The following is a 24,664-nucleotide window of genomic DNA, read 5'->3' as shown; positions in this document are numbered from 1 at the left end:
ATGCCAATAAACCAGGTAGGTGGTTGGCCTATATGCTGAGGAAAAAACAGAAATCACGAGTCATCGGTAAAATAGAATATAGAGGTAAGGAAGTTTACCAACAGAACATGATCAAAAAGGTTTTTTTAGAATTTTATACAAAGTTATATGCTAGTGATTCAATACAAGGTATAGATATAGATAAATACTTAAAGGAAGAGAATTAACGTTAGAACAGAGGGAAGGATTGAATCAGCCAATAACTTCTGAGGAGATTATTGCTGCAATTAAGCAGTTAAAAACAGGGAAAGCTCCAGGAACAGACGGATTAACAGCTGTTTATTATAAGAATCTACAGTCTGAAATGGTAGAACCACTTAGAGCTCTATTTTGTAAAATTCAATTAGGGGGAGGAGTTCCACCCTCTTGGAGAACAGCTTTTGTTTCACTGATCCCAAAGGAAAATCAAAATTGTACCAAACCTGAAAATTTTAGACCAATTTTGAACACTGATTATAAAGTTTTTGCTAAGATATTAGCGAATAGACTAATGCCAGTTATGCAACAAACAATTCATAATGATCAATCAGGCTTTATAAAAGGGAGGCAAATGAAATATAATGTTAGACAAATTATAAACTTATTGGAATATTTGGAAAAAAACAACCAGATCCCTGCAGCGTTCATATTTTTGGATGCAGAGAAAGCATTTGATCGATTGAATTGGCAATTTTTGTTTAAGATAATAGAAAAAATGCATTTTGGAGAGTATTTTACACACTCAATTAGAGCAATATATCAGGAACAAACAGCACAAATAATAGTTAATGGAGGCTTAACAGATGTTTTTAAAATTGAGAAAGGCACAAGGCAGGGTTGTCCTTTGTCGCCATTGTTGTTTATTTTAACTTTAGAAGTTTTGTTGAATAAGTTACGTGACTGATAAAATAAAAGGAATTGTAATTAGACAGCAGGATTATAGATTAAGAGTGTTCGCAGATGACTGGTTGTTACTTTATCTCAACCTATAGAAGCGGCTCCATATATGTTGGACATAATAGGTCAATATGGTAAAGTATCTGGATTTAAAGTAAATCAACACAAGACAAAGATGATAACTAAAAATATGTCCATATCTCAAAGAGAAGATTTAGGGAGAATAACGGGATTTGAAATAGTTAAAAAGGTTAAGTATTTAGGAGTATATATTGCAGCCTCAAACACGAAATTGTTTAAAAAAAATTATGAAGTTCTTTGGCAAAAAGTGCAGAAAGAAATGGAAAACTGGAAAAAGCTACAATTATCATTACTGGGAAGGATAGCAGTAATAAAAATGAATGTATTACCTAGGCTTTTATTTTTGTTTCAAATGATACCAGTGCTTAAGAAAGACGGAAATTTGATGGAATGGCAGAAAGGGGTTAATACTTTTATCTGGGGTGGGAAGAAACCAAGAGTGAAACTGAAAATTATACAGGATGTACGTAGAGAGGAGGTCTTAAAATGCCTAATTTAAGATTGTACTATGAAGCAGCTGTTTTATCACAAATTAGAGACTGGTTTAACTTAACTGAAGAAAGAATGTTAAATATAGAAGGTTATGATTTGTTATATGGATGGCATGCTTATCTGTTATACGAAAAAAAAGTGGACAAAGTGTTTAAGGGTCATATACTTAGAAATGCGTTGCTGAGGGTTTGGAAAAAGTATCAAAATAAGCTAAATTATAAGATACCCATATGGGCAAATCCCAGACATGCAATAGAAAATATAAGTATAGAGCAAAAAACAGAGGTGATTACTTATAAAGAGCTTCTTTTTTTGGAAAGGGGTAAGCTGCAATTGAAATCTTTAGATGTATTAAAAGAAGAAGGGATAATTTATACTTGGTTTCAGTATGGTCAGCTTCAAGCTAGATGGAGGGAAGATCAAAAAATTGGTGTTATGCAAAATGAGGAAAATCTGGTGAAACAGATCAAAATCAGATGCATATTAAAAGGTTGTATAATGCTTTATTGGAAATAGATTCAGAAACGGAATTGGTTAAGGACTGTATGATAAAATGGGCACAAAATTTTCAGGAACCAGTGATGATGGAAACATGGGAAAAGATTTGGGTTAGAAATATTAAATTTACGCAAGCACAAAATTTGAGAGAGAATTTTTATAAAATGTTTTATAGATGGCATTTAGATCCTAAGAAATTATCATGTATGTATTCGAATTTGCAAGCTAAAGGTTGGAGATGTGAATGTGATGATGCAACTTATTATCATATATGGTGGACTTGTAAGAAAATCAAGGCATTTTGGATAAAAATTTGGTGGGTGATGCAGAACATTCTGAAAAAAAGTTTGAAATTTACTCCTCAATTGTTCTTATTGGGTATAACGACGGATTGTATAGTATTAGAGACTAAATTGATTTTGAACTTCATATCAGCAGCCAGACTGTTGGTAGCGCGATACTGGAAGAAAGACTCTTTGCCTACTATTGAAGAGTGGATACTGAAAGTAACGAACTTAGCAGAAATGGCGAAAATTTCAGGGTATTTGAAGGACTATATACAAGAAAGATACGTATTGGAATGGAGAAGATGGATTGATTATATTCAAAATAAGTATCAGACAAGAAAATACCAAATAGCTTATGAATAAATGTTAAGTATTAGAAGTATTATGTTATCTTTAGTGGAGTTAAGGTTTCAGGGGGGGATTTAGTAGTCTAAGGATAGATAGGTTAATTTAGCTTATGACTGTTAATTGAAATACCTTGTATTTTGCTCTGGGAAGTCTGGGGGGGAAGGGTGGGATGAGGGGAGGGAAAGGGTGGGGGGAATATTGGGGGGGGGAAATCTTTTTTCTTTCTGTAAAACTTTTCAATAAAAAAAAAAGAAAATATCCTACACAGATGTTTCTTTCCTAATTGAGTGAGAAGTTTTAGTTACTTCTCACTCCTGTTGTTCTATCCCCTTAAGAATTTGTCTTGGTGCATATGTTCTCAGTGTACAGAAAAGAAAAGATACGTTCATCATAAAGTACAACAATCATAAAGTACAACACTTAATGATAGTCATAAATAAACAATCAGGAAATAATATCAATATAAATCGTAAGGATACAAGCAACAAAATTACAGTCATAAGTGGAAGGAGATGGGTGGTGGGAACAATGAGAAGATTGATAGTAGTGCAGACTTAGTAAATACAGTAGTTTGACAGTGTTGAGGGAATTATTTGTTTAGCAGAGTGATGGTGTTCAGGAAAAAACTTTCTTGTGTCTAGTTGTTCTGGTGTGCAGTGCTCTATAGCGTCGTTTTGAGGGTAGGAGTTGAAACAGTTTATGTCCAGGATGCGAGGGGTCTGTAAATATTTTCACAGCCCTCTTTTTGACTCATGCAATATACAGGTCCTCAGTGGAAGGCAGGTTGGTAGTAATTGTTTTTTCTGCAATTCTAATTATCCTCTGAAGTCTGTGTCTGTCTTGTTGGGTTGCAGAACCAAACCAGACAGTTATGGAGGTGCAGATGACAGACTCAATAATTCCTCTGTAGAACTGTATCAGCAGCTCCTTGGGCAGTTTGAGCTTCCTGAGTTGGCACAGAAAGAACATTCTTTGTTGTGTTTTTTTTATGACATTTTTGATGTTAGGTGTCCATTTTAGATCTTGCGATATGGTAGAAGCTAGAAATTTGAAGGTTTCTACTGTTGATACTGTGTTGTCTAGTATTGTGAGAGGTGGAAGTATGGAAGGGTTTCTCCTAAGTCTACCACCATTTCTACGGTTTTGAGTGTGTTCAGTTCCAGATTATTCTGGTCGCACCATGAGGCTAATCATTGGAATACAGAGAGAAGTGGGGAGATCACACAGCCTTGGGGGGCCCCTGTGCTAATTTTACGGGTATCTAATTTAATATAAGAAGCAATTTAGCCCACAGAACAAAAGGGGATATGGCAGACATTTCAGAAGGAACCTGGATTATAAAGGGAAGGGGGGAAGTGATGGGTTTTCAAGACTTGGGAGATTCTGTTGCTGTTCTGTTTCTGTTAATGAAAGTAATGTTAGTATTCATTAGTACCTTCCTATCTGAGGTACTTCACTTTGAAGGTCTAATTATATGTTTCAGTGAAACCATATATAAACAAAATACATCTTTCTGCATATCTAAAAGATTGCGTATTATTTTTGTGCAATTGTTCATGCATTCAGAGTAAGAAAATTGAAGTGTGTCATCCTTCCAATCAGTACTTTGTAACTATTTAGCAGAATGAACAAATATTTCCAGTAGATTATTGTTGCTTTTAGAATATTTTTCTCCTTTTCCAGAATTTGTTAGTGTAGAAAGATTTTCGATAACATTCATTTCTGAAATTGAGAAAGACATTCTAAAATTGTTGTTTCTTTTCTTTAAGCATTTGTTGGCTGATTTAAAGTATGTTGAAACTCTTGTCATGCAGGAAAGACCAGAAAGAAGCCAAAAGGAACGGAACACCTTTAAAAAAAGCAGACTAAAAGCTTTAACAGTTTATATATTTAGCAAGTGTAAATTACCCAATTCTTCTTTACTATAACATCTTGCATTGTTTTATAAACAATAAATACAGGATTAGATGTCAAAGGCTTTTTTTTTAAAAAAAAAATATAATATACAGTTTAATACAAGTTCTTTTTTTCCCAGTTCTAAAAAAAGTTTAAAAATGGATGGAAGCCAAAATAGTATTGTATAAACTATATTTTTTCTATTGTTGGGTTTTGTTTTGTTTTTTGCAACTGAATGAAGTAATTGAATGTCATGTTGTGTATGGAGACAACAATTGTTATCTTCCTGTATACGGTTATGCTTTCTGCATAAGCATAAAGGAATGGTGGTATGTGTTTTGCAGCTCTTTTTAAAAAAATGATGGTGACCAGTAGAAATCTTTCAGGCAAGGCATGGCACTTATTCTTGATTTATATGAAAGCCCATTCTGTTCTGTTAATTGGAACTTGAAAAAAAAAATTGAAATGAGTAAAACTCAGTTTGTAAAACTGCATTCTTATGTTGGAGGACTAGTTCTTTACTTTCCTCATTTCTTTTTTCTTCTTCAAGATCACCCCTATAAACTTCATCATAATAGGCAGCTCTTCAGTGTTGCAATAGATGATGATTATCTCTTTTATTCATTAAACATGAAACTCAGTCAACTGAACATTTAAAAATGTGTCACAAATATGATTGACTGGCTCTATAGTTGATACGGGTTGCTGCCAGCATCCTAGGTATTGACCCAAGTATCTTAAAATGTATGTTGTTCTGAGTAGCGCAGTTTTTTGCTGTTCCGCTGGTGTTATTGCAGGAAGCTGCAATTTCTTGATGTACTTTGTAAAGTTCTTGGACATGGTGCCAAGTGCCCTGATGACAATGGGTATCACTGTCACATGTTTCATCCATAATCACGTAGTTTCAATGGCCAGGTCGCGATATTTCATGATTTTTTTCCAGTTCTTTTTCTTCGACTTTGGCGTCGCCTGGTACAGTGATATCAATAAATTGTATGCTTCGATTTTCGACAACTTTGATATCTGGCGTATTATATTCCAAATGAAGATACATCTGTATTTGAAAGTCCCACAAGATCTTCACCGTCTCATTTTCAACAACTTATTCCACTTTATGTTCCCATGACTTTTCAGATACAGGTAAGGAGTATTTTTTACATAATGACCAGTGGAGTAATTTAGTAACTCGGTCATGTCCAGCTCTGTAATCAGTTTGTATGATTTTGCTGCACTCACATATTACGTGTAAAACAGTTTCAACTTCGTCATTGCAAAGTTGGCAGTTTAGATTGTCAGTGGATTTTTGTATCTTTGCTTTCATGGCAATAGTTTGTAGTGCTTGTTCTTGAACAAGCCTTCTTGTAATCCATCCACGCCATATTCAAATTTGTTTTTCTTCGTCTTGCATATTTTAATACCATTTTGTCAATGAGCAGTTGATCTTTTGTTTCTCTTGATTTTTTATAATTTCCTTTTTGTTCTACCAGATACAAGCTGGTATCAGTTGAGTGAATACCGAATTTGCCAGTATTCTTGTAAAAAGTTTGAATGTTGTTGGCAGACAAGTAATTGGGCCACAATTGCTTGGTTCTGTGCCCTTTTCTGGATCTTTCATTATCATATGGCCAGTTGTTAACCATTCTTCGCTTGTTGCATTTTGAAGCATTTCATCAAATTGAGTGGCCATGTGGTGATGGAGGCTGGTCAGGTGTTTTAGCCAGTATCCATGCAGTTCGTCCAGGTTAGGTGCGCTCCAGTTCTTGACCTTCTTTGCTTGTTTTGCAACCCTATCAATTGTTATTACAATATTTTCCATTTTGTTTCATGTTGTTTGTTTTTGAATATCTTTGATCCAGGAGGCAATTTTGTTGTATTCTACTGGTTTTCCCACAGTTCTTTCCAAAAGTTGTTCTTTACATGGGTGAACATTAGTTTGGACTCGATTTTCATCAAGTGATCGGTAGAAGAGGTGTTGGTTTCTTCTGAACTGGACATTTTCACAACCTTCACGTCCACATTTTATTCATCCTTAGTATCTTTTGATTTTCTTTGCTGTTACTATTACATGTTGTTTTAGTTCTTCCATGATTTCTGTTATTGTTTTTTCCTCCAGGTTGTATTTTTTGTGTAAACTATTTTTCAGCTTTTTATTCTTGTTTTCCTTCTTTCAAGTACTTCAAATTATTGACATCCCCTTGTAGTTTCTTGATTTTATTTTCAAGTTCAATTTTCCACTTTGGTGTTCCAGTGGGTTTCTTTTTTGGCATTTTATAACCCAGTTCTGCAGTTAGGGTTGCACAGGAGGATCTTTATCCTGTATGTTAGTTTCTTCCACTGGTTGGTCAGTTTATACAGGTGTTGGAACAATTTCTTCAGCCTGTTCATCATTATTTGTTGTTTACTTTTTAGCCAATGTTTCTAGATGTTGCATTTCCACATCTGTGAAAACTTTATTATGGATGATGAAACATCTTTGATCCATTAATCTTTGTTCAATTACGTCGCTTTCCAGATGTTTTTCCTTCCACACTTGCATCATTCTTTTTTGAAATCCTCTGGCTGTTGGTTTTGCCTGGTACTAACATTTGATGATTTCCCGATTTTCTTTGGTTGTCCAATTTTTGCGTTTGTTGTTCCAGTCACTTTGCACTTGCATGCCCTAATTCCCTAGCAGTAACATCTGAGCCCTGTAGCCCATTTTTTGACAGATGTCCAGCAGCCATAGCATCTGATGCGGCCCTTATTGACCTGAGTGACAACCGATCCGGTATGGAATTTTGTTGTTCAGAGCATAGTTGTCATGGTTCTGAGTAATGAACTGCGGGAAATCAGGACTCTGAAGGTTGGCTCAGGTTCAAGAATCCCTTTATTGAGTATATCATATCGGCACTTAGAAAGAGAAAGCTAGCTCTAAATTATTCCCGCACATAGGGATAGTTAAAAGAATAGGATTCCCCCCCCCAGGTGTCTCAGGTCACATGGGCCAATCAGTCCAGTTGTAGGTTCCCGCCTGGCTTCGACAGGTGTCCGATGACATGATCTTGGTTCACATTCTGGCTGGTAGATGTTATGACTAATCAGCTGAGGCACCACATTCCTAAATTCCCCCCTCCACCCCCCTTGAATGGCAATCAAGAAACGAAGCAGAAGTATGCATGGTTTCAGTTGAAGTCATTTTGCATGTTGACAGTAGTACTATTTTTTTATAATCACTGATTTTGTTTTATATAAAGTGATAGGTGATTTGGTTTACATTTAAAGATATTTTAGGAATTCTTTTATGTTCACTGAGTAAACCCGCTTGGTGATAAAATAATTTATGTCCTTTTCTTCTTTTATTTGTGTCACAGCTGATTTGAACAATGTTCGATTCTCAGCATATAGAACTGCCATGAAGCTCCGAAGACTACAGAAAGCTCTCTGTTGTGAGTATTCTGAATACCTTCAAGAATGTTTCTTAATTACATTTTAAGAAATGAATGAAAATAACTTCCATAGAATTTTATTTTGTTGTCGTTTGGGGCACAAATTAAACTATTTTTTCTCCCCGATTCAACCTGAAAATGTAAGATTATAAATTTTCATTCATCATTGTGGGTTTGTTTTTCTAAATTCAATGGTAAATTCTTCATATATATATATATATATAACTCTCTGATTTCTTTCCCATCTATCCAGGTTTTTTTCTCTCAAGTTATGCACTCTGACAGGCTTACATTTTCATTTTAATAGGTTTCCCCTGAAGATATATATTACGTTTTTTCCATTTTTAGCTTCAAAAATGATTTTGCTTGCTTTTTAAATGGGTTCTTCATCCATTAATATTGGTTGAAAATATTTTGATTTGATAAAAATGTCAGTTATGAAATTCATTCATGAAAAGGTAGCAGGTTTTGGTTCAAGTTTGGGTTTATTATTTATCTTCTGTATTCCCCTGTTTTGTCACAATGAGTATTCTGATAGCATAGTCAGTGGAATGTAAAAAAGCTTTTGGATTTTAGGAACCGAACACTCCTGGCATTTTGCCCCCCCCCAAGTCTTTTATTTTTTTAACTAGGCATTCTAATTTGATGGTTAATTTGTTATGTTTATTGTTAAAGTCATCCTTATAAGAATTCAATTTTGCTTTGAAGTCTTTTTTAAAAAAAATTAATTTGTTAATATTTTCTGCTATGAATAACTTGTGAGGTTTTTATTATAAATTAACATAAATATATTATTATATCAATATATAGTTAATATATTACATTAATTATATTAAATATATTATTGTATTAATATATAATTAATATGTTATTATTATGATAAATACTAGGCTTCCTCTGATTTTGTCTTTGTACTTCTATTCATTTTTGACAAAAAGTTAGTTTACATCTACTTTTCATTCAACAGAACTGACAAAGTATATTGTTAATAGTAAAATATTTTGATATGGAAATAAATCAATACCAAGTTTGTTAGGTGTTTTGTGCCAGCCATGGCAGTTCCTTAAAAGGGCACCAGATGGGAGCAAAGAGGGACTTTTGATCCCACTGGTGGGTCAAGGGGCTCCAACCCCTGCAGCCTCATTGGTAAGGGAGGAGCCATGGGCCCCTATAAGAACCCCTGCACAGGGGTTGTTTTCCCTGCTCTTGTTCTAACTTCCTACAGGAATAATCCATGGGCTCAATCCAGGCATGGATACCTCCATGCCAGGGAACCCATTTTACTCTACTTTACTTCTAAATAAAGACTTAATTTGATTGCATCCTTGCGTGCTGCCTTTTCTTGAAAGCACTCTCAAGGAACCATCGATCTTTGTGAGATCCCTCACAAAGTGGGAGCAGAGGATGGTTTGAGGCCAGCCAGCAGAAGCAAGATGTCTGGAGGTTCCAGCAAGAACCCTTAAGAGATGGCTGGCAGGAGATCCCTGATTGTGACCAGAAGTCTTCAATCAAGGATGGCAACCCTGCATCTAGTCCCTGATGCGAGCTTCGATCCAGAGGAGGGTACAGATGATCTCTATGCCCCCAGAGGACTCAGTGGATAGCAAGGGACCCCTTCACACGCTTCCCTGCAGCTGCAAGCCGCAGAGGAAGGCATGGAAGGCCAGCAGTCCACCCAGGACTGCCAGGACACCGGGGAGGCGGCCAGGGACCAGGCCACCCCCAGCGTAGACCAGCTCACTGGCGAAGAATGCAGAGAGCTGCTACGAACGCTCCTAGCAACCCGAGGGATGCCAGGAGCCCAGCCACGTGGGACACCAGCGCAGGGAGCCTCTGGACACCGGGTAAGTCTTTACCCAGTTACCAGGAGGCCCCCTAACATGGCACCAGCCACCCTGGAGGACCTTGGGGCCCCGGAGCTTTTGGAGGGAAAATTACCGCCAAATCACGACCTGCAGCTTCCGGGGCCAACTGGAAGCAACATGGCGGCCCCCAGGCTACCTACTCCAGCAAGGCTTGGTGGGCCTCATCTAGGCCATGAGGCCCAGCAACCGATGGTAGCCAGCCAAAGCAGCATGCAAACTGCTCCCCCCCGGGCAAGCCTCGAAGTCTGCCCAGCAGTACCTGTTGCAGCGGGCATCAGGGCCGCAATCCAAGTTCTGGTTGCGGCCCTGGAGGCCACGATGACCGAGACCTCAACCTCGGGGGCAGCCAGCCTCCCTCAACACCCCCAGGAGACCAATGAGGGGGGGCATCCAGTCCGGAGCCCCCCAGCCACGACCCACGCTTCCAGAGAGTCTCAGAAGAACCCCCGGGGTCTCCAGCCTTCCCAACACCCCCCACCGAGGCAACGGAGGACTCACCTCGATGACTTCAGGTGGCCTCCAGCCGAGCCTCCCACCTCCCAAGATGGCTGCCTCCTCCAGAGTCTTCAGGACCAGCGGTGGGCCCCTCCAGGCGATCCTCAGCATTTTTGGGCTTTTCCGGCCCCATCCTGCAGCCTTCGCCCCCTGGTACCAGGGGAGCTTCCAGAAGACTCTTCAGAGCTCCATAGGCCTGGCCCTGAAGCACAGAGAGAGAGGTCCGCTCCCGTCGGCTCCTGGGCTGGAATGAGTTCTGAGCATGCTCAGTTGGCCCCATCTGAAAAGGAGAAAAATAATCAGAGAAAAATACCTACACTCGCCAGCAGAGGGATCCCTCTCCCATTTACTTCAATGGAATCATCCCAAAGGTACCAAGGACAGCAGAATGGACAGGTATTTTCTGCTCCTGCTTATTCCTTTTCTTCAGTACTCCCGAATAGCTTTGAAAAACTACATCTGGGGGGTGAAAATTTTAACATATGGAATAAAGAGATTCAGGTATGTCTCTTAAAAGAGGGGACCCTAGAAATGGTTCTATACCCCCCACCTTTCCCTTGGGGGCCTCAAGAAGAGTGGTACCACAGAAAAGTCTATACCATTCTACTGAGCTCACTGGATGCTAAATTGTATCTCAGCATTTCAGATGGGCTCACAGCTGGTGAGATTTGGGGCTTGTTATATAGCCTATTCAATAGTGATAGCTTGGGCTCCACCACAAGACTCACAGCAGAGTTCTATAACACCAAGCTGAAATTTGGGGCTAGCATAACTGAGCACCTGGGAAAGTTGAAGGCATTCAAGGCAGAACTGGTGCTCAGGGACTACCCCGTGACTGAGGCCAACATGATCGCTGTCATTCTGGCATCCCTGGATAAAAGTTGGGCCAATTTTATTGTCTCACTAGAGGGAACCAGAAAGGAAGCCATGACTCTGTCCTGCCTCACAGGGAGGCTCAGTGAGGAAGACAGGAGGCATAGAGATGCAGGAGAGTATACCAGGGCCACAACTCATCGCATCAACAGAAGGCACCAGAGTTCAGAGCAGGTTAACGCTCTACCCAAGTGTTTCATCTGTGGCCCTTAGGAGCATCTGAAGAAGGACTGCCCCCATTACCAGCAAGGACCTAAGCGTGGTTCCAATCAAGGAAGGGGCAGGGGGCAGAGAAGGGTGCCTAGCGGGGGCAAAGGTGGTGCTAAGGGCAATTTTGTGTGTACTACTTACCTCACCCCCGCCACACGGGCTGATGGCCCTACTGGCCTCTGGTTACTGGACTCTGGGGCTTCATCTCACATTGCTAACGTGAAGCAAGGTTTTAAGAGGTTAAGAAGAATTAACTCCTCTGTCAAGGTTGCCAATGGTAACAATGCTTTGGTTGTTGGGGAGGGCACTGTCTCTGTACCAGGGCTGGGCAATGTTGAAGGTGTGTTACATGCTCCCTCTATCGCCAATAACCTGTTGAGTATAACCAAGTTATGTGATGATGGCAGGGTGGAGGTATTGTTTTGCAAAGGGGGAGGTCATGTCACTCGAGACAAAAGGGTCATTGGGAGTGTTACCATTATGAATGGTTTGCCATATTTCTCCCCCGAGTACCCAGCCACAGGAGACAGCTCACAGGGTGCCACCTCAGAAGGGACCTGCACGCAGAGAGAGAGAAAGGCTCCACAGCCAGCCTCACGGCCTTCCAAGGCCAATGTGGGCAAGAAACCTGAGCCTCAGCAGCACCTAAGGCAGATAAGCCCAAAAAAGGGTCTAAGGTACCAGCACCGCCCAAGGCAACCAGAGCCAAGGGGGTGTCAGTGGGAAAGCTGCTCCATACTAAATGTGCCCACCTCTTACATGGGAGGTTAGGCCATGCGAGCTTCCCAGTGGTTAAAAAGATGGGGGAATTTGCTGAGGGGATTCACCTCCAGGATTGTGAGATGTTTCTGGACTGTGCCATCTGTAAGAGGGCAAAGAGGAAGGCCGCCCCAATACTTAAGGTGTCACTGCGTAAAACCCAATACCCATATCAATTAATACATGTTGATATGGTTGGGCCATTTACACTGTCCTTAGGAAAGAGGCAGTATTTCCTCACTGCCGTTGATGATTTCTCGAGGTATGGCCATGTGTATACCCTCACAGAAAAATCTGAAGCCTTTGATGCCATAAAATCACTATACAACTATGTGGAAACTCAGTACAAGACAAAGATCGCACATCTGCAGAGCGACCGTGGGGTTGAGTTCATGTCCTGAAAATTCCAGGACTGGATAAGGCACAAGGGCATACATCATTTTCGTACAGCACCTTTTACTCCTGTGCAGAACGGCATTATAGAAAAACGAAATGGCATTCTGCAGACTATGGTGCGCAGCCTGATTGCGAATGCTGGGGTTGCGGAATCATACTGGGCGGAGGCGGTACACTATGCAAACTACACCCTGAATCGCACCTGGAGCAGTATTGTGAACCAGACCCCATATTTTCTGGTCCATGGTAGGAAACCAAGTTTGGGTCACCTGTCACACACTTGTGTGTGTTTGGCTCCTATGCTTGGGTGCACATCCCCAAGCAGCTGCGGAAGAAGGGGAGATCCGTCTCCCAGAGACTGAGGTTCTTGGGCTATGCCCCTGGCTCCAAGGCCTACTGGTTCCTGGGAGAAGGGGGCAGGACTGTGACCTCCCAATCTGCCTCCTTCGAAGAGGACTCCAATTGGACCCAGATCCACTCAAATGATCTGGGCCCATACATCAACCAGCCCAGCAAAGCTGCACCAACCACGACACCACCTGAGACAACCACAGACCCTGCCACCGACAAGAGTGAGGAACAGGACGAAGAGGTCAGCCTACCTTAGTCCAGATGGGGAGGATGAGCCATCCAGTCCTGAGGGGGAGGACACGCCATCTTCACCTGACTCTTCGCTTCCAGCGACGCTTCAGAGGCCCATGATGCCCAACGCCTGGGACTGAGGGCCTCCACATCCCAGTTGTGAACAGCCAGTTGGCAAGGAACCTGCGGAAGAAAAGGACGGTGAGTGGCAGGAGGTCAGAAGGTCAAAGCGGTCCAACAAGGGGGTCCCACCAAAGAGAATTGACATTGAAGAACAGGAAAAGTGGCAGCTCACTATGGAACAGGAAATGGAGAGCCTGAGAAAGCTCAAGGTCTTCACCCCCAGGCAACCACCAAAGGAGAAGAAGGTCGTTGGCACAAGGTGGGTTTTCAAGGCCAAACCACTTGCCAATGGCCGCTACCTGTACAAGGCCCGCTTGGTAGCACAGGGGTTCACCCAACGCTACATGGAGGACTACATAGAGACCTACTTTCCAACTGTCCAGGCAGAAAGCATCAAGGCTGCCCTCATAACTGCAGCCACTCTGGGAAAGGAAGTCTACCAATTCGACATCCAGATGGCCTACCTCCATTCCAACTTGGACCGGCACATCTACCTGAGGACCCCTCCTGGTTACCAGCAGGAGTGGGGAAACACATGGTTACTCCAAAAAGGATTATATGGCCTCAAGCAGTCGGGGAAACTCTGGTACGACTTCCTCAAAAAGGGTTTAGAGCGAATTGGCTGCAGGGCATCTCATGCAGATGAGTGTGTTTTTACACGTGACACCAAAGGTAATACAGAACGGGTTTTAGTCTACGTGAATGACCTCCTATACGTAGGGCCTGGCAAGGATAGGTGTGATGAATTTTGCCAAGGCTCTGGGGAAAAGTTTACTCTGAAGTCCTTGGGGCGGGTTGACAGGTATCTGCGTGTGCATATCTTGGCCACTAAAAAGGGATTTGCATTATCCCAGAAAGAAAAAATTGAGTTGTTGGCCAAATGCAAAATGGCGGAGTCTAACCCAACGCGTAGCCCCATACAAAGTGATTACTACGGCCATGATCACAAAGACAGCCCTGACTTCACAGACAACAAATTGTATAGATCTGTGATTGGCTCCTTGCTATACATTAGCAATTTGAGCAGGCCTGACAAAGCTTTAGCTGTAAATCTATTGTCCAGGCATGTGGAAAACCCAAAGGAATTCCACTGGAATGCTGTCAAGAGGCTACTTAGGTACCTCAGGGGCACGGCCGATGCCCTCCTTATGCTGGAGCCAGAGAAGGGGAAGCCAGCCCAACTCTCCGCTTACTCAGATGCAGATTGGGCTGGTGACACCAAGAGTAGACGGAGCACCTCTGGTTTCCTCATACTGCTAAATGGCTGTCCTATCCATTGGCATGTTAGGCAGCAAAATTTTGTTTCTTGTTCCATGGCCGAGGCAGAATATGCCAGCCTATCAGACACTGCAAATGACTTGATTTGGTTCAATGCTCTGGTAACGAGCATCTGGGCATCTCCTACTCTGCCCATTCAAATTCAGGAAGATAACATGGCCGCAATTGGAATCTGGGGCATACGCGGTGGGCTCTCGGTCCCGCCACATAGACATCCGCTACAAGAATGTCAGGTAGCTTGTCAGAATGGGATTTATACATATCGAACACTGTAATACAACCGACCTGTTAGCTGACCTGTTCACAAAACCTGTGCCCATTGACCGACACAACCTTCTGTGTAAGCGTTTGTGTTTTGTCCTGTAAACAACGTATCTGCATGTCTATGACACCTGCTCGCCCTCTCACTCATATTCACCGTCACCTGTCATTGGCTGGCAAGAAGGGGAATTGTTAGGTGTTTTGTGCCAGCCATGGCAGTTCCTTAAAAGGCCACCACATGGGAGCAAAGAGGGACTTTTGATCCCACTGGTGGGTCAAGGGGCTCCGGCCCCTGCAGCCTCATTGGTAAGGGAGGAGCCATGGGCCCCTATAAGAACCCCTGCACAGGGGTTGTTTTCCCTGCTCTTGTTCTAACTTTCTACAGGAATGATCCATGGGCTCAATCCAGGTATGGATACCTCCATGCCAGGGAACCCATTTTACTCTACTTTACTTCTAAATAAAGACTTAATTTGATTGCATCCTTGCGTGCTGCCTTTTCTTGAAAGCACCCTCAACGAACCATTGATCTTTGTGAGATCCCTCACAAAGTTAGCATAATACTATATATATAGATCTCCAAATAATACAGTATCATGCAGAAATGAATAAAGAAATGCGTTAAAAGAACAACTGACGTTAAGGCTAAACTTTTGCAATACTTACTGGTATTAATGTTATTCTTTATACTAAAATTCCAAACATTTCCCCCATTCAAGTGTTCCAAAATTGAAAACCTGGAGTAAAAAACCACTTATGCTGGGGTTTCTTTTATAATTGCTCCCCCCTCCCAAAGATCCATTAAAATAGAGATCATAGAACTTTGACCAGATGCTGATTAAAAATGATTGCAGGAATTAGATCCCAATAAAGCAAATAGGATTATATTCCAAACCAGTATCTCCAGATTGGTAAAATCTTTACCATTACTGAATTTTGAGTTTAGATTTCTTACAAAAGGGAAAATGGTAAGAATAAAATAAAATCATAGAAATGATACCTTCACTTAAAAATCATCTTCTGTCCTTATCTTTATAGAAATCAGATGTAAATCTCCTTTAAGATTTTATAACGTAGTTATAAAATTAGAGGCTAGTGGAGAAAACTCAAGATTTTCTCTTCCTTTTGAAAGGTTCCAGATTTTAAACATTTAGTTATTTTCTTCTTTTGTTTCATGTATCACAGATACCTACTATATGAAATTTATTAGCTAGATCTGTTCCTTTGATGAGTGCAGTTTGGATAGGCAGCTTTCAGTGCAGTTTTAGACTAAGAAATGCTAGTGTGCCACTTTATCTGTAGAATTTTAAATCTGGTTAGGGTTAGGGTCCTACTCTCTATAAACCTCTTGCCGGTCTTTGCCAAACCATATTTTAAATATGTTGTTCACTCAAGGAACTATATAGATTACAATACAATAATGGAATGGCTTTTTTATAAATAGCCAATTGGCATTCAGCTTTTTGAACACAGTGGTTGGAATTTCTATTCAATGGATACAGTCTCTCTCCCCCTTCTGTGTATTCATTTGCCTGATTAGTGACCATTTTCAGTCTATATGCTGCCAGTGATATATATATATAGATACACAAAAACTGTCACATCAGCTACAAGAAATCAAATCCTTCTTATGTTATCTATTACTTCCATGCATAGATCAGTTAAATTAACCTTCTCCCACTTTGAATCCATGTCTGCAGCTGAAGAAAGTTGAGGAAAAAAAGTATTCTGAGTTTATCCCACATATCACTCAATAAGACATTAGTAAAGATAATATAAAGACATCTTAAGTTGAATCCTTGGGGTTCAGTGCTGCTGCCCACTGCTACTGAATATGTGGGGTGTTTGTGTGTGTGTGTACTATATATAAACCCACATACACACATAAAAAAGTTTCTGGTCGAGATAATTAATATAATATAATAATAAGTTTCTGCTCAAGATAAATAATGAAATAAATGTTTTTATTAAGTAAATTATTAAGAAAAAGCAGCTCACGTATATTAAACATTACTTAAACCTATCTTCACATTGCTACTGCTTATTAGTGATGTCCCATACAATATTTAAGTGACTGAGGGACCCTTGGTGTTCTCTAAACTTGGTTGTTTTCTTGCAGATATTTTATTACCCAAACTAGGTAACATCATAAGTGCTTGCAGAGAGTGGGATTTGCTCTCATTTTTATATTCTTGTGGCTTGCCCTGTCAGTATTGGTGGGAGTGGTCTTGGTGTTTTCTTTTGGTTGGACTGTTTATTGTTAGCTTGTTTGGCAGTTCCTTAATAAGGGCATTGCTTGCTTTTTGACTGTTGGTCTAATCTTAGTATTAATCTCTGCTCTGATCATTGGTGAACAGGTGTTCTAGACTTTTTACTTCCTTTTTGGCTTGTTGATTGTTTCTTTTGAACGGTATATAGTTGTTGTTTATGTCCCTGGTGATGGCCGATTTGCCAGAGTGTCAAGCATCCAGGAATTCTCTAACATTTTTGGACTTGACTTGTCTAGAATGGACACAATTCCCCAGTTGGTGAAGCATGTCCTATGGTTAAGTCTATCCATGGATTGGGAAATTAAGGAGTTTTCATCATGTCTTCTGATTGCTAGTTGGTGTTCATGGATGCATTTTGCTAGTCTTCTGCCTGTTTGTCCTACCTAGTGGCTATTGCAGTACACTGTTCATCAACAGCCCCCAATTTTTTGGGTCCCAGGGACTGGTTCTGTGGAGGGCAGTTTTTCCATGGACTGGGAAGGGTGTGGTTTCACCCGCTGCCTGGATTCCACATGTGCTCAGATGGGGCTTTGCTCACTAGTGCAGCCCATTCTCTGGCGGGCCGCAGACTATTTCCAGTTTGCAGCCCAGGGGTTGGGGACTCCTGTTGTAGAAGACTCCTGTTTTTTTTTTTCTTCTGGAGCTGCTGGGTTTTTTGGGTTAATTAGAGTGTTTCGGAGAACTTTGTGCTATACCAGCATTCTTGGCATGGGGTGGTGGGGGGAGGGGATGCTTTCGTGAACATGCCATTTTCACAAATGCAGCTTCACAAATACACATACACACTCACCCACCATTTTCTCAACTTGGTTCAGAACGGGCTGTAGCTTGGCAGTGGGCCACAGTCTGAGGGTTGGGGACTCCTGTGCTATCCTATGCTGATGTGATATGCTGATGTGTTCCATGCCATGTAATAGTCTGTTGGTGGTTTCTGAGATGTTTTCGATGTATGGCTGGGTTATCCATTTCACAGCTTGTGTTGGTTCAGCTATATTGAATTGAGTGGACAGGCACTTGATGAAGTTGCATGGATATCCAGTTTGTTGGAAGATGTATAGATGATCTGTTTCCTTTTTCTGATATTCAGGTTGTTGCAGTGTGTTTGTGCTTGTCTAAATAGTATTCTTACACAGGTTCTTTTATGGGAGGTTGGGTTGTTACTTTGATAGTGGAGAACTTGATTAATGATTGTAACTATGATTATGACCTATGACCAGTGGTGAGATTCAAATAATTTAACAACTGGTTTGCCCAGGGTCAGGTTGGCTGTTGTGGGAGGCATGGACCATCCCTAACCGCCAGCTCTGCCGCACATGCGGAATGAGCCTCCCATGACAGCCAACCTGACTCTGGACGAACCGGCTGTTAAACTACACTCCCCCCCATCAAAGTGGATCCTGGGCACTGTGCTGCAATGGAGAAACAGGTAACGGAGCAGCTGTCACGAGGGAAGGAGGAGGGAAAGCGGCCTTCTCCTTTCCTCGTGCCAGTTTCTCCATTGCAGTATAGCGCAGCACCCAAAATCCACTTTGATAGCTGGGGATGGGTAATTTAACAACCAGTTTGCCTGAACTGGTGTGAACTGGCTGAATCCCACCACTGCCTGTGACCTACTACTTGCTATTTATATGTAACAGTGGTGATCACACTTGGTCAATAAAGAATTCTGTTCTGTTCTGTTTTGTTTTGTGGATGTTTTTTCTTTTTCTAGTTTGCCATCACTGTCTCCTGATGAGAATATACAAGAAGGATAGCTTATTGTTTTCTTTTTCCTTTGTGAATTTTATACCTTTGAAAATGCTGTTAATGGCTTTATGTATGTTCTTGCTATGTAAAACTAAAGGAAAATTTTTAGAGAAACTTGCCTCTTTGAGCAGAAAGCATCTACAAAAGAATGATCTCTCTTTAGCTAAATAAACTTTATACAGTTATTCTGCTGCTCAGTCCTTGAAGAGTTCACTCATTATTGATGCAGCCTCCCCCCTAGAGCTATGAACACTTAACCTTAAACTCCTTTTTTAAAAAATTATATACTGTATTTGTCAGGTTCCAAACAAAAAGAAAAAGAAAGAAACATAGCCAAACACAAACCTGGTTTGTTGCTGCCTGCTTTACTTCTTTTTTGGCATGCACTGACAATCGCAAAAGGAACTTCTTGTTAGGACTAACCGTCCATGCTCCCCACCATCTTTTAAACTATAAGCACCACCCACTCACTCGCGCAGCTCCCTCCCACATGACCCTGAAATGAGCAGGGGATAACACGTGAAGAAGCCAGCATCCGCCTTAAGTCCAGCCTTTCTATTCCTCCTCCTCTGCTGCCAGTAAGTTTTTAAGGAGGACTGGTCCTTTTCCTCTGCTGTCAGTCAGACTTTACAGGAGGACCTTTCCTGGCCAGTCATCTAGGACATTTCAGGATGGCCAGGGAGAGCGGTGGCTGCCTCCCCTCTGAATGGCAGCTCTGGGCCGGCTGGTATGCCGGAACTGACACACGGGCCCCCTCTACCACGGAGACAGCATCTGTAATAGAAAGAACACGATAAGTAGAGGGTGGTGGGGACGCTGTCCCCCCGGTTTCCCTGGATGCTTCCGGTGCAACCTAGCGACCAGCCGAGGGGCTCATACGTCTCTTTCAGGTACCCATGAGGCCTCAGAGAGGGGATATCCCTTTCACAGAAGAAGGTATTGCAGCTTTCCCCTGTGCCATCGGGTGACCAGTATCTTTACTACTTCAAATTCTGTTCACCATCCAACATGAGTGGCAGGAGAGGCAGAGGGATTGGCTCCCTGAGGGGGGACTAGCAGGCCGGGTGAAGGAGACTGCAGTGGAAGACAGGATGTGTTTTCCCCAGCAGACGGGGTAGCTGGAGCTGCACCAAAATGGGGTTAATCACCCATACCACTGGAAAAGGCCCAATGTACTTAGGACCCAGCTTCTTACATGGGAGGCGCAGGTTCAGGTATTTGGTGGACAGGAATACCTGTGGACCCATGTAGAAAGGGACCTGAGGCCTCTGGGTTTTATCAGCCTGCTGCTTACACTTTTTGGTTGTGTGCCGCAAAGCATCCATAACCACCTTTCACATTTGCTGCACTCGGGCCATCCATTCCCGTACATCTGGATCCTCCCTAGGATGTATTTCAACCAGAAGTTGAACCTCCGGAAATACAGCGCCCATCGTACCTGTTTTGGGGATAGTCTACGTGGGGATTGGAGAGCCTCTAAATTCTTGTGGTCTGTCCAGGTCTGTCCAAAGGGGATACTACCCCCTCCAACAAGTGCCGCCACATCAACAGAGCCCACCAAACTGCAAACACCTCCTTCTCCCAGATGGGCCAATTGCATTCAGTGTCATTCAACTTTCGTGATGTGTACGCACATGGTTGGAGGGCCCCCTCCTCGTTGACCTGGAGGAGCACTGCATTCACTGCCACCTTGCTGGCATCCGCCTGCACTATGAATGGGTTTGACGGGTCTGGGTGCTTTAGCACTGGTTCCTTCGCAAACGGACTTTAACTGCTCAAAGGCCCATTGACAATCGGTTATCCACTGGATTAGACACCCCGTACATGGTTTTCTATTTAAGTGTTTAATTCTTAACTAACTGGTCAGCAGAAGTGCCACTTGGGCAAAGTACAGTATAAGCTGGTGATAAAAATTAGCAAATCCCAAAAAGCTTTGCAGCTGTTTTTGTGTTTTGGGGGCTTGCCAGTCTAATACCACTTTGACTTTTGTGGGATCCATTTCCATGCCCTTTGGTGAGATTCTGAACCCAAAGTAGTCCAAGGTTGTCTTATGGAACTTGCACTTGGAGAGCTTGACATACAAGTGTGCATTCAACAGCTTGCGGAGCACTTGTTGCATCAGCTGGACATGTTCTTCCATTGTTCGGGCGTATATGAGGATGTCATCTAAATAGACGAGCACCCCCTCATACAAGTGTTTATGCAGCACCTCATGGATGAGCTGTATGAACACTGCTGGTGCGCCCTGCAGCCCAAATGGCATCACCCAGAATTGATAACAACCTAGTGGACAGTTAAATGTTGTCTTCCACTCGTCCTTGGCCCTAATCCTGACCCTATAATAGGGCTCCCGGAGGTCTAATTTGGTGAAATACTGCCCTTCCAACATCTGGGCCATCATGTCTTTTAGCAGAGGAAGGGGGTACAGATGTTTCACAGAGACTACGTTGATTTTTCTAAAATCAACATACAAACACAACCCGCCATCCTTTTTTCCCTCGAAACAAAATGGGTGCCGCCACCCGGGACCTTGCGGGCTGAATGAAACTTCTCTTGAGATTTTTCTCAATATAGGCTCTCATCTCGGCCAGTTCCTGGGGAGTCATTGAATACATTTTTGTTTCGGTAACAAGGCCCCGGGGATGATTTCTATTCCACAATCAGTGGGACGGTGAGGTGGTAAGACATCACGCTCCCTCTCACTAAAGACATCCCTTAGGTCAGTGTATTCCTTAGCTCCTCCTCTGCTTTGCACTGGGTACCACTCCCCTTTTTGCAAACGGCCTCTGGAGCATGGGGTAGGCTCTCATGGGGTGATGGATCAGCCCCATCCCTATTCTTAAGTGTGGGCAACCACCCCTCCACCATATAGTAGGGTCCCATTTGTTCAACCAGGCTAGCCCCAGGACAATCTCCTTGGTTATCCGAGGGACCACTACAAACCACGTTTCCTTATGCTGGCCTAGCTCCATCGCTACTTTTCCGGTGATGTGCATTGCTGGTTAGCCTCCCAATAACGACCCGTTCATCTGCTCAAACCAAATCGGTTGAGCTAACCTGTGTAGGCTTACACCCAGGTCAGAAGCAACCGCTACACCCATGAGGCACCAGGTACACCCGAAGTCAATGAGGGCGGTGCACCTCTGACGCTGGCTGGCCTCCAATACCACTGGCACAACAAAGGATTTTATGTTCATACGAACCATCGGGTCGGCCTCCCCGTCACTCTCGCAGGTGTCGATGCTGTCGACGGGAGCAGAGATCTCCTCCACTGGGGTTGACTGGGCCTGGACCCTCTGGCGTGTCCCATGGACTTCTCTGGTGTGGCTCGGATGGTTTTTTGGATGGCCCCCCGTTTCGTGCTGGTAGGACCCAGTGATGTCTTGGGATCTTTGTTGGTGCATGCTGCAGCTCTGTGTCCCGGTCGACCACAACTGAAGCATGTCATAGCCAGCCTTGCAGGTGGAGCCCTCTCCACAACTGTTGAAGGAGGCGCTGAAGCAGAGGAAGGGCGGGCTGCCGGGACATGGCTGGATGGGTGGGGTGGTGGACGTTGGCCTCGAGGATTCCACTCCTTCTTCTGCCTTGTGTCCCGAAACTCGATGTCTAATTCTGTCACAGCCTGGAACCAGCATCTAATCAAGCCCGACCTTGAACCTGTACACCATCAGCCGCTCAGGCCACCAACATATCTTTCCCTCCTAAACTCTCTTGATATATTCCAAGATGGGCCTCCCTCTTTGCTGCACCTTCAGCAGGTCCCCCTCAGGCTGCTGGGCCCTGGTGTTGTCCTCAAATCTTTCCTGGAGGGCAGACAGGAAAAAGCCCATGTCCCCTAGTTCGGTGGCATGGTCGCCATACAAATTGGCCACCCACTCGGTGGCCTCTCCATCCATGACTGCCCCTACCGCCATGACCATGTCCCAGTGGGACGTGTATAACCAGCCATAGCGATCAAAATGATTCAGTACTTGCCCGAGAAACAGGGCCACTTTCTCGGGGCTTCCATTGAATGACATCCTCGCTGCCGGTGGGTCCCATCATGCCACAGTGGTGGGGCCTTGGCTTGCTGGTGGGCCAACCAGGAGACTGGGTGTCCAGTCCTCATATCCTTGCAGCATCTCACCACCACTCGGCTGCTCATAGGAGAACCTGGTTGCTCTTGTTGCCTCTGGGGTTTTCTTCTGGGCCACCCCACCCAGGCCCCCCTGGGTTTCATATGGCTGTCCAGTGCCTGGCAGTCTAAATTGGCAAGAACATTCCTCCGGATCTGGGGGCCCAGGAGAGGGGGATGGTCCCACCCCTGGCTTCTGCCAGACATTACCACAGCCCTGCTCTCTAAAGCCAGCCGCCCCATGCATCTCTTGTAACACCTCAATGGTTTGGTTTCCCACTACTATGGAATAACTTCAATTGTTGTCCTCAGAGATCCACTGCTCTTGCCATTGAGTGAAATGCGCCCCCAAGGGGGTGAGCAGTGGACTTGGGGGTGGAAGGGCTCGAAAGTCCACAGTCCTGGCATTGCTCAGCCACCAATCCCTTGGTTCACATAGCTCAGTCTCTGCTGCCTGCAGCTGGCCTTCCAGAGGCTTCTGCCACCCTGGCCGTTCCTTTGGTCTGACATCTGCAATGGCCTCCTCTGATGGAGCAGTTGAGGCCTCCAGCATGGTAGCCTCCGTGGGGTTTACTGATTCCTCAAGGTCAGCTGCCTCCAACCCTGGCACCGTGTCTTCGGCCATAGGTATTTATAAGAGCCCTAACAAATCTGTCAGGTTCCAAACAAAAGGAAAAAGAAAGAAACACAGCCAAACACAAACCTGGTTTGTTGCTGCCTGCTTTACTTCTTTTTTGGCATGCATTGACAATCGCAAAAGGAACTTCTTATTAGGGCTAACCACCTGTGCTCCCCACCACCCTTTAAACTATAAGCACCACCCACCCACCCACTCACTCACTCGCGCTGCTCCCTTCCACGTGACCCTGAAATCAGCAGGGGATAACACAAGTGAAGAAGCCAGCATCCGCTTTAAGTCCAACCTTTCTTTTCCTCCTCCTCTGCTGCCAGTAAGTTTTTAAGGAGGACTTTCTTTTCCTCTTCCTCCGCTGTCAGTCAGCCTTTACTGACAGTCAGCCTTTACAGGAGGACCCTTCCTGGCCAGTCATCTAGGACGTTTCAGGACGGCCAGGGAGAGTGGTGGCTGCATCCCCTCTGAATAGCAGCTCTGGGCTGGCTGGCATGCTGGAGCTGACAGTATTTCCAATTGACTAATAAATTCTATATTAGAGGTAATGTCTTTTCTTGATCCCAGGAAGGTGACTGTTAAATCTTTGCTGAACAAGAAACAGCTTTTAAATTAGTAACTGCAATTATGCTACAAAATCTGAATTCATTTGCTTAGAAAAAAGACATTAATAGGTAGAAAATACTAAAAATAAATTTTAAATTTGTATCTTCAATTTAACGTATTTATATTTTAATTGTTGTTGAATTCAACAGTTCAACTGTTGCTGAGTTTAAATGATGTGATTATTTTATCAGAGATGTTTCATATTAGTTTTTTATTTCTTTGTCATTACAGTGGATCTTTTGAATCTGTCTGCTGCATGTGACGCCTTGGACCAGCACAACTTCAAACAGAATGATCAACCAGTTGATATACTACAGATCATTAACTGCTTAACTACCATTTATGATAAATTGGAACAAGAGCACAATAACCTAGTCAATGTCCCTCTATGTGTAGATATGTGCCTCAACTGGCTTTTGAATGTCTATGACACGTAGGTTTCTGTAGTTTTCTTTTATCAGTTGATTGTAATAAGTTGATTGTCATTTTTTAAACAAAATAACAACTGGTAGTTGT

General features: G+C 43.0%; 1 protein-coding gene across 9 annotated transcripts in view; it reads left to right on the top strand.

Annotated features, from left to right (window-relative positions):
- DMD (dystrophin) overlaps positions 1-24,664 on the top strand; it is a 2,096,968-nt gene that overhangs the window by 1,955,933 nt on the left and 116,371 nt on the right. For all 9 annotated transcript variants that reach the window (XM_070944209.1, XM_070944203.1, XM_070944204.1 and 6 more), the window contains 2 exons: positions 7,868-7,942; positions 24,380-24,581. In XM_070944209.1, coding sequence (XP_070800310.1) covers positions 7,868-7,942; positions 24,380-24,581 — 277 coding nt within the window. The remainder of the gene's footprint in view (positions 1-7,867; positions 7,943-24,379; positions 24,582-24,664) is intronic.

This window comes from Pituophis catenifer, unplaced genomic scaffold, assembly GCF_029215685.1.
Source record: "Pituophis catenifer annectens isolate HBS135680 unplaced genomic scaffold, rPitCat1.0.hap2 SCAF_4, whole genome shotgun sequence".
NCBI lineage: Eukaryota > Metazoa > Chordata > Lepidosauria > Squamata > Colubridae > Pituophis > Pituophis catenifer.
This window is presented reverse-complemented; position numbering and strand designations above follow the sequence as displayed.